General features: G+C 47.9%; 1 protein-coding gene across 1 annotated transcript; it reads right to left on the bottom strand.

Annotated features, from left to right (window-relative positions):
* Positions 1–203: 203 nt before the first annotated feature.
* SDR9C7 (short chain dehydrogenase/reductase family 9C member 7) lies at positions 204–7,797 on the bottom strand. The gene is made up of 4 exons (XM_029955698.1): positions 7,497–7,797; positions 4,070–4,328; positions 3,232–3,395; positions 204–1,096 (listed from the first exon to the last, which is right to left on the bottom strand). The coding sequence occupies exons 1-4, from the start codon at positions 7,795–7,797 to the stop codon at positions 879–881; spliced, it is 942 nt and encodes a 313-aa protein (XP_029811558.1). The 3' UTR covers positions 204–878.
* Between the last annotated feature and the right edge of the window lie 7,150 nt (positions 7,798–14,947).

The following is a 14,947-nucleotide window of genomic DNA, read 5'->3' as shown; positions in this document are numbered from 1 at the left end:
CATCAGCCCCTTCATTGGGCTCTGTGCTGAGCATGGAGCCTGCTTGGGATTCTTTTTCTCTACCTCTGCCCCTCCCCTGTTCATGCTCACCCACTCTGTCTAAAAAAATAATAATTTTCTGGTTTCTGTTTCTTCTATCACTGGTTGTCCTATCTCTGCTACTAGATATTGTGCTAAAACACAAAGCCACAAAATAAACAATAAAAAAACCAAGACCATGATTTAATCATCTCTACATCCTTCCAGCACTTATATAGTGCCTGGTATCTTATACGCATCCAATAAATATTTGAAAATTAACCAGTGATGATTAAATAAATGAATGTTATTTTATGTGAATCCCAATCATCGATGAACAGAGAAATTTATATAGAGAGAAAATATACACTTTTACCTGATATTATCTTGCACTCCTCGTCTGCCCTACTACATACTTCAAATAATGGGTTGTGAGAATGAGGTTAATGCATATTGAGAGATTCAATAGGAAAGTGGGTGAGATGTTTCCGTGCGCTAGATTATCCTGCAATATTTCACAGTGGTGATGATAACTGAGAGAGTCTCATGATTCAGCAGGAACTCGTTTTCCTCCCCTTGACATTACCAGGTCCAGAAAAAGCCATATCCTTAACGGGTAACAGATGTTCTTGGGGCCATGCTTCAGGTCTTTGTACCTGAAGCTTTCTGTGAGGCCCCAATAAGTGGGAAGAGGCACTTGTCTTCAGCTAGAAGTTATTCAAAAATTCTCCAGCAGTGGGTGTCAGCCAAGCAAAGTGAACCCCTGACTGCCTGATAACCACCTCATGCGACCCTACAGTTCTTTTTCCCATCCCTCTCCCTCCCCCACATTCCACTAGCCACCCCTGGACTTCCCCAGCTCAGACACTGTCTGCTGGCTTGGGAAGGTACCGACTCAGGATGAAATCTGTCACAGGCGTGGGCAACTTAGCCAATGGGATGTAGAGGAGTTTGGCATCCAGGCCAGGGTTGTAGCGGATACGGGGGCTCCGGGAAACAATGGCATGCTCCATGCTGTTGGTGACCTCACTGATCCTTGGCTCTGCCAATTGCATCATGTTTTTTAACTTCTCAGTATCTGAGGGTACAAGAGACGGAAAAGAGCCTGTTACTCTTCACAAAAGATGGTTTCTTCTGAATTCTATTCAGGCTCCCTTTCCATAAGATCCCTGAGCCAACATTTAAGGCAGATCTACCACACCCTCCAGGTTGTCCCTTACATGAACACCATATAAATAATCCTATTTCTCTTCCTGAATTCAACAACTGTGTGTTGAATTCCTACTTGCAATCAGAAGAACTGTGCCCAGTTCTGCCACTTATTGGTTGTGTGACTTTGAGCTTAAACTTCCATCATCAATAAAATGGGAATAATAATATCTGCTCTAGAGAATAATAAAGATGAATGATAGCAGGGTAGACAGTGAGGGAGGACAGAAGAAAAAACAAGTATATATAAATGCATGGGAAAAACTGGAAGAAAATAAGTAAAAATACTCTCTGGCTTGTGGGATTCCTAGTCACTGGAAGGTCTTTTGGTTTGTTTGTTTGTTTGTTTTTTCTTTCTCCTATGCAGGTCTTAGAGTTCCCAAAATTTCTACAAAGTCATGCATGGGGAAAAAATGTTATTAAAAAATAGTAACCCTGGGGCACCTGGCTGGCTCTGTTAGTGGAGCATGAGACTTTTGATCTTGGGGTTGTAAATTCAAGCTCCACATTGGGTGTGGAGATTGCTTGCCTTGGTCATTAGGCCATTGTGGGGCTCAAATGATTTAAGGCACAGATAGGTACATTGTAAATCTAACAAATGTGAAGGGCTGTTCTGTTAGCATTGTGCACACAGGTATTAAGATGGGTGTGAGGATGTAAACTGGTGCAGCCGCTCTGGAAAACAGTGTGGAGACTCCTAAAAAAAACTATCAATAAAACTCCCCTATGACCCAGCAATAGCCCTGCTAGGGATTTACCCAAGGGATAAAGAAGTGCTGAAGCATAGTACCCCAATGTTCATAGCAGCACTTTCTACAATAGCCAAATCATGGAAAGAGCCTAAATGCCCGTCACCTGATGAGTGGATCAAGAAGATGTGGTATATATATATATACAATGGAGTACTATATGGCAATGAGGAAGAATGAAATATGGCCATTTGTAGGAAAGTGGATGGACCTTGAGGGTGTCATGCTAAGCGAAATAAGTCAGGCAGAGAAGGATAGATACCATATGTTTGCATTCATAGGTCTAACAGGAGAGACCTGGCAGGGGACCATGGGGAGAAGAAGGGGGAAAGAGAGTGGGGAAGAGTGAGGGATACAGGTCAAGGGAGACTACTGAATACTGGAGACGAACCATGGACTGAAAGGGGAGGGGAGGGGGAAGGGGTGATGGTCATGGTGGGGGGCACTTGTGGGGAGAAGCACTGGGTGTTACATGGAAACTAATTTGACAATAAACTATTATAAAAAATAAAAAATAAAAAGCTGTCCATAAAAAAAATAAATAAATAAAAAAGATGGGTGTGAGGCATCTGCGTGGTCCAAGTCTGTCAAAGCTCACAACACAAATAGGAGACAAGCCACATGGTACACTTACTGGCCTTGATGTACGCCTTTGCCCCAGGATTCTGGGATGGGGGCAGGTCACTGGGACTCATATTTCAATGAGAGCCCCAAGACTCCAGAAGTCAGGTGTCCCAATAAGGGATTAAGACTTGAAAACAAGAGGAGCAATAGCTGGTCCAATTTGGGGATGGTCTAGGAAGACAAGGAATTCACTTCCTCCATGCAAGACCCTGGTGAGCAGTTGATGAAGGCAGGCTAGTGTAGTTTAAGTACCTTTCACCCCTTTTTGTTTCTTAGAGAGAAAACTACTGTAGTGAAGCAGCTGTGCTCTTAATAACTTCTCTGTACTCATGCCAGTGCCTTTTCACCTGTTCACCTACATAATAATATGTCGGGAGACAGGTGCCAGGAGTGGGGAGCATCCTTGGGCAGCATCCCCACAACACCCTGCTCCCTGCAAAGGAGCAGTTGGTTCTGAGCAGTTGCACCATTGGCCTCTATTCTCAAGTCCCAGCCTGCCACTAGTTGTGTGGCTTTGAGTCCTTAACCCCGCTGAGCCTCCATCCCATTATCTGTGAAATGAAAACGAGTCAGTGATCCCCAAGATCTCACTGGTCCTCTCAGAGTCTCGTCTCCCTCCCAGAGAACTCACATATGCGGAAGTAGTCCTCCCCATAGCTGTCCCGGGTCTCCTGAGGCAGCCGCTCCCACAGCTTTCGCATTCGAGACACCATGCCTTCCTTGCCCAGGATGGATGTTCGATAGTTCCCTGGCTCAATGATGCTGACTTTCACCCCGAAGTAGTGGAGCTCACGCCTGGGAAAGAAGAGTTGGACTCAGTCTGGGGCACTACGATGACAAAGGATCATCAGGCACAGTCACTTGTCACCCCTCTACAGGGGCTTATCTCCCAAGAAACCTGGAGGTGCCCCCCCCCCCGCCCCGTGCCAGGCCAAGCATTGCCTTCATGCAAATAAGGGCCTCAGCCCTTGTCCAAACAGTTTGCATTAGGCAAACCCAGCAGGAAGAAAGTCAACAGAGAATCTAGACCAAAGCCCTGCCTCCTACCAGGTTCTCCCACTTAGCCTCATACCCAACACCCACATGGCAAAGGGAGTGAGGGACTCTGGATAAGGCCTGAATCCTCCTGTGAGAGCCTCTCATGGGCATATCTGCCTCCAGGCCTCTCTGTCTGCTTGAAAGACTCTCCTTTCTACTCCCATAGGCCCAAACATAGTTTTACTTACTTTGAGACAGCTCAGGGAAATGCAGGAAGACAGCCTCCTGTCACCACCCTACCTTTTCTCCTCATCCTTTCTCCTGGTCCTTGGGGAAGGCCTTCTGAGGACTAACCCTCCTCCTGCTACTGTGTTAGCTCCCTCTCTCCAGAACTCCCTTGCCCAAATGCTGTTCTCCGTAGCTCTCTCTCTCCCTGAGGTGAAATCCCCAGGACTCCCACCCAGAGTGGTTTGGCACCAGGGCCCAGTCACCTGATGCTGTCAGAGAAGGCCTCAACGCCAAACTTGGAGACACAGTAACCACCACCAATGACAGCCACACGACCACCAGAGCTGGACATGTTGACAACCCTGCCCCGGGCTTTTTTGACCATGGGCAGCATGTGGAGGGTCACTTCGATCAGTCCCACCAGGTTCACATTGATCACCTTCACAAAGTCCTCCTTCGTCAGCCATTCATTGGGGCCACTGGGCAGGCCTACACCTGCATTGTTCACCAGGGCCCAGAGGCCTGGGGGCATGATGGAGGGAGAGAGAACCACATAGAAATTATTAGCATCTCTGGAAAATCATCCGTGTCCACTACCCACCAGCCCAGGGCTTCTGAGGATGGTTGAGCAGGTGCACAAGGCACAAGATGGCCAGGCTGGTGGCCTGGGGTGGGGAGTTATGATAGCCCAAAGGAAGATATGCCTTTTACTAGTTTTCCCCAAAGGGGCACTGTTTCTGATTCACACAGTCTGTCACTGTGCTAGCTGAGGCCCTGTACCAGCTACAATCCAGGCTTTAGCTAAAAGCACCTAAGCTACTATCCCTGGGAAGAGAGATATAATTTTCTCTTGAATTAATGGTTGAAGTCCTGCCCTTGTCATGCTTCCCCTTCTCTATTCACCTAAGTATAAGAAACCAATTTCATTCCACACATTATCAAAATGAGTTCATCCATTCACACATTCATCCATTTATCTATTCATATATCTATTCTCTGTCAGTTATAGAGGAAGGTGCTGGAGAAATAAAATGAACAAGATAGATTTTGTCCCTCAAGGAGCTCGCAAACCAGAGAGGAAATAAATAATGTTCATAAATATGTAACACATTAAAAAAAACAATCATGAAAAGTAATAAGGGCTCTCTTCCAAATATTTAATTTGAGTTGAGTTGGTACAAATGGAAAGAAATAAGGCTAAGAATTGTTATTCAACTCTGCAGGAACCCACACTGGAACCCTTAAGTTCCAGTCTTGTTTCTACCTCCAGCCTTGGGCAAGTCACTTCCTCTCTCTGGACCTCAGGTCCTTCATCGACTGGGTCAGGACAGTTGCTTCCAGCCTGGGGGTTGCAATCCTGAGACCCTGCCAGGCTGAACCCCAGGACTGCTCAGGAGATGCAAAGGAGGCTCAACTTTTATTTGTTTTACAGGTAGAGCTTCCAAGTGAAATTCCACTTGGAGGAGGATGTTTGATTCTAAAAACACATTGGGAAAGTCTCTAAATGATTCCTAAGTACACCTTCCAGCTCATTCATTCAAAGATTCCACAAACCCTACGGCTCAGGTGCCTTGCCTTCCCCTCTCCTCATCCTCCCAGCCCACCTTCACTCCTGCAGCCCCAAGACACTCCTCCAAGCACAACTGCACCCTCTTCCAGTGGCTGGTCAGGATGTAAACACCATGCTTGGTCCACCCTCCTCCTATGTCAGGTCCATGCATACACCATTCCCCACTGTATCTTCCTGTCTTCCTTCAATTAATAAGACCCCAGGAGACCAGCGGGCTGGCAGGACTAAAACTCCCCAGCCAGAGGAGGTCTCTTGTCTTACAGAGGAGGAAATGAGGCTCTTGAGACCCAAAGACTATAAAACCCAAGTGCTGTCCAAGGAAAAGGGACACACACTCTCCACTACCTGTGATCATCCTGGTAGACAGCTCTGCCTACCGGCAACTAGGACAGCCTTCTTTTATTTTTTCCTGTAAAGAGCAACTAGAGAACCATTAGAGCAGTGTGAATAGCTTTAGGGCTGTGCCAACCTGTCATGTCCAGGGACTCTCAGGGGCCACAAGAAAGCATGTCAGAACCCCTGCCCTCCCCCACTTGCCCAGTGCTTCTTAGACCAAGAATGTTGCCCGACAGGGTAGGCAGAAAATGGCTCCCCAAAGATGTCCCATACAAATCCTTAGAACCTATTAATATAGGAGAAGATTACATGGGAAGAAGGAATGAAGATGGCAGATAGAATTCAAATTGCTTATCAACTGACCTTAAAATGGGGGTGATTATCCTGGATTAGCCTGGTAAACCCAATACAGTCACAGGGATTTTTTAAGTGGAAGGAGGCGAAAAACAACCAGAGAGATAGATGTGTGAAAAGGACTTGGTCCCACGTTGTTGGTCTTGAAGACAAAGGAAGAGGGTCATGAGCTAAGAAATGCTGGCAACCTCTAGAAGCTGGAAGAGGCAATGAAATGGGTCCTCTCCTTGAGCCTCCAGAAGGAACACAGCTCTACTGACACCTTGATTTTAGCTCAGTGAGACCGATTTTGGAATTCTGACCTCCGGAACTATAAGATAATAAATTTATATTGTTTTAAGCCACTACATGTTTGTGTTAATTTGTTATAACAGGAAACTAATATACCCAGTGACTCATTAACACAGTGGTCACAGCTGAATGTAGGGCAAGGCAACCTATTGAGAAAAGAGACCGACTCTCTGAATTATTCATTAATTAGCTCATTCAACAAAAATTTATTGAGCACCTTACTAGATGCCAGACACTATTCCGTACTAAAGATATATAGTAAAGAAAAGAGGCAAAAAGCCCTGCCCTCAGCCCCATCCCAGGAACCTTTATCCTAGCAGGGTGAACAGACAATAAAAAGAAAGATAAGTAAAACATATGGTATATTAGATAATGGCAAACGCTAAGGAGAAAAATAAAGCAGGGAGTTACTGTTTGGCAGCCCCAGGGCTCTCCAGCCCCCAGACTAGTTCCTTTAGGAGCCAGGACTTCCCCCAGGCTGCTGTTCCACAACAGAGCCACCCTGTTTCTCCTGCTCCTGTGCCCATGCCCTGCATGCAGGAAGCTTCCTGGGCAGGTCTGCATGTAGTCCTGGTCCAGCCCAGCCAGCCCACAGCCTCCTTTCCCAATAGGAGCGGTCACTCTGATGTCATCGCTTACCTTGAGGTCAACCTAACATCCCCCATGATGTGAGGAAGAGGACAGATTTCTCTCTCCCCTCCCTTCTTCTAGCTTGACACAATCAAGGAAAGCAAATGTCCTGTTCCCTCTCCCCTCTCCCCCAGCCCAATCCCAGTAAGAAACGTGCTTACATTTCTCTTGGAGCTGATGGTTAGGACTACCTAAGCCCCAGAGAGGCAACTCCATCTTTAAGAGGTTTGGACATACAGAACACATCTTCTGTTCTCCCACATCCTCTGGCAACCTCTCCCCATCCTTCTGAGTCTCTAGCAGAAAAAACTTTCTTGGGAAATCACCCCTTTCATGTGAACAGACCAAACTACACAACAGTTTCCAATCCCACTGAGTCAGAGCCCCAGCCCCTTTCTCTACGTCACCTCTCCCACCACATCTGAGCAATACTGTCCCTGATCACCGTCAGATGCCTGGAGGAGAAAGAAGAATAAATTGAGAAGGTCAAAGAATGCAAATTGCCCCACCTTGTTCACCCACTTGGTCCCTCACCCACTGGGCTGCTGCCTTTATACTCTCGGTCTTGGTGACATCCAAAAGGGTGGTCTGCAGCCGGTAAGAGGTATCCTGCTGAAGCTTCTGGGCCCCTTCCTCAGTGAAGCAAGCAGCCAGCACCCGCATGCCCCGATCAACCAGCTGCCTGGCCAGCAGGTTCCCGAAGCCCGAGTCACAGCCCGTGATGAAGACATACTTGTCTGAGAGGTTGCGGACCAGATTGCAGTTCTTAAACCATCGATACATAAAGGAGAGATCCGTGATAGCTGCCATAGGGCAAGGGAAGCTGATGGCCAAGAAGTATTGGGCTCAGGAGACAGTGGGAGAGGCTGGTTCTCTGAGCCCCGCCGGCAGTCTGCTGAAAGCCACTGAGAAGAGCTCTCCTCCCTTCCACCACTGGCAACAGACACAGGGTTCCTGGATGAGCCACTTTATAATTTCTATAGGTGGATGCATCACCATACCAATTAGCCTAGATGCAAGAAATTCAAGTCCAACCTGAAGCTTTGTGAGCTCAGACAGTCCTAGTGGCTGTCCCTAGCTCTCCCCCAGTCCTGATGGATGTAGCTGCCAAGGATGGGAAAGACCCCATTGGTGATGTTGATGCTGGAGAGGCAGCTCACCTGGGTGGTCTGAGCAGGCTCTGGGGGAGAAAGAGGACTCAGCCCAGCGAGTTTAGCAAGAAGTCATGACACCGAGGCTTTTCTTTCCAGGAAGCAACTTTATTCCTGCCGGCACTGCTCAGTTGGGTTCGTACCCAAAGAACTGAGCCCCGAACCCTATGTGGCGTGGTTTTTAATACATTTTTTACTTCTTTATCTCTCGTATATGTTAGCACCCAAACATGCAGTCTGATTAAGTGGTCTCATGTTATAAGGTTGTGAGGGATGTTGTCATGTTGCACGTGAATTTAGACTCAGTCCTTCCATCTGGACCCAGAGTTTACCTTCTGGGCCTACACTGGAGGGCTGCGTGACTATCCTCAGGTGCAAGAAAAAAAACAAGTAAGAAGACAACGGTTAATGTCCCCTGCTAATGGTTGTTCATGACACAGTTTGCATGCTTTGTCCTTGAGATAATGGTCATTCCCTTCAAACTCCCCTAAACCCTAAACTCTGCCTTCAAAATAACAAGTGTTTTCCTACAACCAGGATAAGGGCGCTCTCTTTAACACTTTGTAGCCTTTATGCAATAACCACTCAGTTCTGTTCTGTACTGCCTGCTTGCCTGCTTGCTCATATAAAAAACCCCTGAGTCCTTGGACTCTGGGGGCCGCACATGTAGAGTTCTGTGTTAACTCTGTGCGGTCCTGGCCGATAATAAAAACTCCCTTAATCTGGCTTCAGTGGTTTCGGTTGGTCTCTGTGTCTCTTGGCATAACAGTCACATAAACGAATAGCATGAATGCTTTGAGATGTTCTTTTTTTTTTTCCCCCCTTAGGAAGGGAACACTACCACCAGAGCATCCTTGGCAATCTCCCATCTCTGGTCCAGGGACCAAAATCATTTGCCAGGAGTTCAGACCTGTAAATAAACCTCATTTTTATTTTCAGGGGAAAAAAATTAAGACATATTCATTAATGTAAAACACAAAATTGGTTTTGTGCCCCTCCAGCCCCAAAAGAAATGAGTTTCAAATTATTAGCTCTTTGGAATTCTCTGCCCTTAGGTGAATCTCCTTTATAAGAGAGGAAGGAAAACAAAGGGTTTTCCCCAGGGTGGATGTGCCTCCATTGTCCTGAGCCCAGAGGCAGGAGGGCCCTCCTGCACAGAGGTGGCCTTTTTTTTTTTTTTCCTCTTTTTAATTTCTTTTTTTAAAATTCAAGTTAGTTAACAGACAGTGTAGTATTGGTTTCCAGAATAGAACCCAATGATTTATCACTTACATATAACACCCAGAGCTCATGCCCTCCTTAGTGCCCATCACCCATCTAGCCCATCCCCTACCCACCAGCTCTCTAGCAACCCTCAGTTTGTTCTCTATATTTAATTTGCCAGGGACGCTGTTTCTGAAAGCAGAAAGACAGAGGGGCCCCAGGCCCACATTCTTGGGAGGTGATCCTCAGGTCACCAGTGAGGAGCCCGCACTGCACTCCAGGCGGGCCCAGCTCTGACCCTCACTTGGTGACTGGACAAATGGACACATCAGCTTCCCTAGGGCTGGGCCTCCAGTGGGCATTTCCTTCTACTTCGAGGGCTAGGCTCGCACTAGGTGGTCTGGTGAGCTGAGACGCCTGGAGGGGATGTGTAACAGTGGAAGGAAGGGATTAGGAAGTCAACTGATGCAGTAGCTAATTGGATGTACAGAGGTAGGGAAGACCAGGAATCAGGGGGATTTTAACATACTGGGGCTGATAACAGGTAGAACCACAAGTGGTAAGAGAATTCAGAGGCAGGAGAAGAGAGAGTTCTGACATGAACATCATTGAGATGGGGTCCAGCCAGATGATAAGGTCAGGTAATGAGTTCCCTGGGCAACTGCAGAAATGGCCTGGGGCCAAGTCCTTGGCTCCAAGAAGGAATGGCACACGGGAGAAGTGGAGAAGACTGGAATAAGAGACTTGGAAAAGTCTCAAGGTCAGGACTTGGAGGGGAGGGAGAGCTTCCAGGAAATGGGGCAAAGAACTCACAAAAGTTAGGAGGGAAGCCAGTAAAGAAAAAGAAAGAAGGAGATGAGACAGAGGAGCATAGGATGCAGGGACAGAAGGATGTTGGGGTCTATGGTGGCTCTTGAATAAACCTCTAGATTCACCATTCCCCAAGATGAACCTGGTCATCAACTCATCCCAAGGGACTGGGGCCAACACCCAAACCTTCCTTGTTTAAAGGGTCTGACAGAAATGGGGCCACAAATTTTCTAGGGTGAAGAGACAAGGATGTAACTTTATGTTTTATGTTATCTACCGAGGTTGGTAAGCTCCAGAATCAAATAAAGCAGGTGACATCTCAAGAAAGACCAGAGCGGTTGGTCATTCTATAACAAGGGTGGTGGGAGTGAGAGGTTGGATCAAGGCCACAATCTCTGAGGTGCTGATCTAACCCAGTGTGGGACAGAGGTGGGAAGTGGTGGAGGCAAACCTCACCTATGGCATACCAAGACCAAGGCACAACACATACACTCAGTCTGGGAGGTATCTCTTAACTCTGCCTCCCAGTAAGTAAACAGGGAGATTTTGGCTAGGGGAAGCCAGACAAGATCACTCAAGGGCTCAAGCCCCAGGAGTATCCCAATCCTTTAGAAGGCAGGTGACATCTAGGGGTTGTCTCTGGATTTAGAAAGGGATGACTTGGAACTGCTCCAACACAGGACCAGTCCTGAACTACCATGTCATGGGCCTCTCTGCTGACTGATGGTCAAGGCAATACTCTCCTGGGTTCAAACTCCCAAACCCCCCAAAAAGCAGGTCATGCAGTGGAGGGCTGCAGGACCACACAGAAGGGCTCTTTCCCTCGGGCTAGAAATGCCCCACTCTCAGATGACAGGTCTCCCTGCTGAGTGGGCAGCTGAGGCTGACAGGTCAGGCTGGTAGTTGAACTCCACACACACCTCTGTTCACTAGTACCTTCAGCAGAGAGGGGCCTTCAGCTCCTCCAGGCCATTTCCAGCCCCTATTACAGGGGAAGCATGAAGGACACTGCAGTATCTGACCTTGCTTTCTGTTTTCACCAAGAACACTGATATTCTACAGTATCAGGTCCCCCTAAAGTCTCCAGAGCCTCAGTTTGAAACAGAAGCAGGAAAATTAAGACACCTGATGAGGCAGCTCCAAGCACCAATTTGTCCTCAGCCCAGGAATCTATATCACTTTGTACAATGCTTTCTCTATTCAATCCATACTCAGAACATCATCAGAATGGTGGAGATGTAGAGATTCAGTCTCAGGAAGTGCTGGGTAATTAAGGGAACTCCTGACCAGTATACAGTAGATGCTCAACAAAGGTTAGCAGAAAACAAAAGACTGGAGTCCAGAAATGACTCTTACTGTCCTCCACTGTAGGATGTGAGAAAGCGGATCTGGGCTGGGGAACATGGGGATGGCTGCAGATGGGGGCATAATTCTAATGGAGGGACGAAGAGGGCTGCAGAGAGGTTGCTGTTCAGGGGACAGGCTGACGTCCCCAGGAAAGGGACTGGAGCCTGCCAGTGCCTCAACAACTTCTCCTTGTCTATCAATCCTTGGGTCTTCCTGTGACACCATGTTTTTTGATAAGTCCTAGAAAAGAGAGGCGCCTGGGTGGCTCAGTTGGTTGGGAGTCTGACTCTTGGCTTCGGTTCAGGTCATGACCTCATAGTTTGTGGGTTTGAGCCCCACACTGGGCTCCATGCTGACAGCATGGAGCCTGCCTGGGATTCTTTCTCTCCCTCTTTCTCTGTCCCTCCTCTGCTCTCCAGTCTCTCAAAATAAATAAACTTTTTTAAAAAAAGATAAATTTTGGGAAAGAAACATTAGCCCCCCCACTTCTATGAAAAGAAGGGTAATCTAACTCCATTATTAAAACCCCATCCCCACAATCTCAATGAAGGCACTTGACTCCTTCTCTTGTGGATTCATATCCCACCACTCCCCAAGGCCACAGTTCCAATAACTGGACCTAGATAAACTTATCAATTTTATTTTAAGGCAAAAATAATCAATGGACATCAAGGTTTCAAGACAACTCAACAACTGGTTTGTTTCTTGTCCTCTGTTATGATCCGAATTACAGACATGTCCTTTCAGCCAGGGTCTGTGAGTTGACACCTAAGGTTGATGGATCAGGCTGGTGGTTGCCATCCACATCTCCATCCCTGTCGCAGGTATCTTCAGTGGCAAGGGACATTAACTCACCCGGGCCATGTCCATTCTGTGGGAGGGGGACACTGGACAGAACCAGTGGCCTTCTGACCCTACTTTGCCAGGTGTCCAAGTTCACTTCTTCAATCCTCAGCTCAAGCCCTTCTCCAGGACCCTCCCGTTGTTCCACTGGCCACTACCACCACCATAGCTACCTAAGTTAGGCACAACCATCATGATAGATGGTCACGTCATTTGTGTCTCTTTTGCCCCTTTCTCAGCTGTCAGACATTGTAGGTCAGGGACCTAGTCTTGTTGTCCACGGACCCATTTGTTGTGCACTCACAGAAGTGTCAAAAAGTATCTGTTGAACTGAGTCAAATCCTGGACCTCCATGTCGAGGACCTCCTGAATCTGAATATTATAGGAATTATGGACATGAGCTCTGTAGCCAAATGATCTCAGGTCCAATTCTGCCTCAGACATTTCCCAACCATGGGCCTTCCTTCAGGGCAACCATAGGTGAAACCAACTCTGCAGGCTTGGGGCTCATCCCAATGCCCAGAACATGGAAAGGTGCTTCCCAATGAATTCCTGGCCCAAAGCAAGAGAGAGGAATCTGGAAGAAAGAGTCTCTAAGGCTGTGAGCAAATGACCCCCCCCCTGGAAAATCTTCCCCAGAAACACAGAAGCAGGAAGACTGAAGGATGGTCTCTGTCCCAGTCCCATACCTGAGGGAGTCCGAGAAGGCCTCGACGCCATACTTGGAGATGCAGTAGCCCCCACCCAGAATGGACAGCTGGCCCATGATGCTGGAGATGTTGACCACACGGCCCCTTGCCTTCCTCACTAGAGGCAGCAGGCTCAGGGTCACCTCTATCAACCCCAATAGGTTCACGTCGAGTATCTTCATGAAGTCCTGCCTGATCAGCCACTCACTGGGTGCCATGGGAATGGAGATGCCAGCATTATTCACCAGGCCCCAGAGTCCTGGTTACAGTGTAGGGAGAGAGCAACATTGTGTGCCCAAGTGAGACACAACTGTGGTTCCAAGTCACCCTCCAATCCACTTTTTTCTTTTTTTACCACATCAACAACGTCTACATGTATAAAGGAAAAGAGTACAAGAGAGGATGTATGAATGAAGTGACTACAGGGCATCAAGGTTTGCGTGCACACTGAGCTATTAGACTGCAGGGACGTTCCTTCTCATCTTGCTGCTCTTCAGTGACTGGCGTACAGGAGGCTATAAGCCCATCTTTGTCAAGAGTGTACCCAAGGGCACCTGGGTGGCTCAGTCGGTTAAGCATCTGACTCTTGATTTCAGCTGAGGTCATGATCTCATGATTTGTAAGACTGAGCCCTGCACTGGGCTCTGTGCTCACAGTGTGGACCCTGCTTTGGATTCTCTCTCTCTCTCTCTCTCTCTGCCCCTCCCCCACTTGTGCACACTCTAAAAAATATTTAAAAATATTTTTAAAAAAGAAAGAAAAGGGGCGCCTGGGTGGCTCAGTCGGTTAAGCCTCCGACTTCGGCTCAGGTCAGATCTCAACGTTCGTGGGTTCGAGCCCCGCTTCAGGTTCTGTGCTGATAGCTAGCTCAGAGCCTGGAGCCTGCTTCCGGTTCTGTGTCCTCTCTCTGCCCTTTCCCCTCTCATGCTCTGTCTCTCTCTGTATCAAAAATAAATAAAACATTAAAAAAAAAAGAAGAAAAGATTTGACAATGAAAATGCTGATCATAGGATACATAACTATGTAACTGACTTTGGAAACTGACATTTGGAAAATGTCCTTTTATCTTTATCCTCTTCTATGTTGTATCCAATGATCATGTTTTACATTTTTAATCACAAAAAAGACATCAATGGTATCTTCTTTCTTGAAAAGGGCAGGCAGCATAATAGAGGGGAAAGAACAGGACCCCTCACCCATATTTGACCAAAGTCCCTTCAGCTCCCTCATAAGCCTCAGTGTCCTCATAAGTGGGGCTGATCTTAAAGCCCTGCAGAGGGCCTGTGGGAAGGAACCAACAAGAAAATGTGTACCTGCTGAGATCAGGAGCCTGGGTCTAGCCTGGCCCAGTCCTACATGGCCCCACAGCAAGCCTCAATGGCCCAACACCTACTCCGGACTATTCTTAGGCCTTAAACTCAGGCTGGGCTCATTTAACCCTGGCTCAGACTCAGGCACTCCAGGCCTTCTGCTCAGGAAACTCCAAAGCTCGAGGCCTTGAAGATCAAAACATCCTGGGAATCTTCCCAGTTAGCAGAAGAGAGGTCTCCCTTGCACAGAGAGAAGCAACAAAGAGGCACAAACAGGAATCCTGGGCAGTACCTCTGTCCCCCACACGCTCCTTCACCCACTGGGTGGCCGCAGAGATGCTCTCCGTCTTGGTGACGTCCAGGATCACCGTCTCCAGCCTGTCTGACGTCTGGTCTCTCAGCTGCGCGGCCCCCTTCTCCGTCAGACACGCAGCCAGCACCCTCAAGCCTCGCAGGTCCAGCTGCCTGGCCAGCAGGTTCCCGAAGCCCGAGTCACAGCCCGTAATGAAGACATACTTGTCTCGGAGGTTGCTCACCACCTGCCTCTCCCGGTACCAGCGCAGGAGGTAGTACAGGCCCACGAGGGCCGCCAGGTACAGCCACATGG

This window comes from Suricata suricatta, chromosome 10 (genome assembly GCF_006229205.1).
Source record: "Suricata suricatta isolate VVHF042 chromosome 10, meerkat_22Aug2017_6uvM2_HiC, whole genome shotgun sequence".
Taxonomy (NCBI): domain Eukaryota; kingdom Metazoa; phylum Chordata; class Mammalia; order Carnivora; family Herpestidae; genus Suricata; species Suricata suricatta.
The sequence above is the reverse complement of the archived record's forward strand: the minus strand, read 5'-3'. Positions and strand labels throughout refer to the sequence as shown.

What these genes read in the sequence shown, in the direction of transcription:
- SDR9C7 (XM_029955698.1), bottom strand. Translation starts at nt 7,797, where the DNA reads ATGGCAGCTATCACGGATCTCTCCTTTATGTATCGATGGTTTAAGAAC. An exon ending in GGACCAAGTGGGTGAACAAG is followed by an intron (nt 4,329 to 7,496) that starts GTGGGGCAATTT and finishes TCATGCCCCCAG; the next exon opens with GCCTCTGGGCCCTGGTGAAC. An exon ending in GGAGGACTACTTCCGCATAT is followed by an intron (nt 1,097 to 3,231) that starts GTGAGTTCTCTG and finishes TTGTACCCTCAG; the next exon opens with ATACTGAGAAGTTAAAAAAC.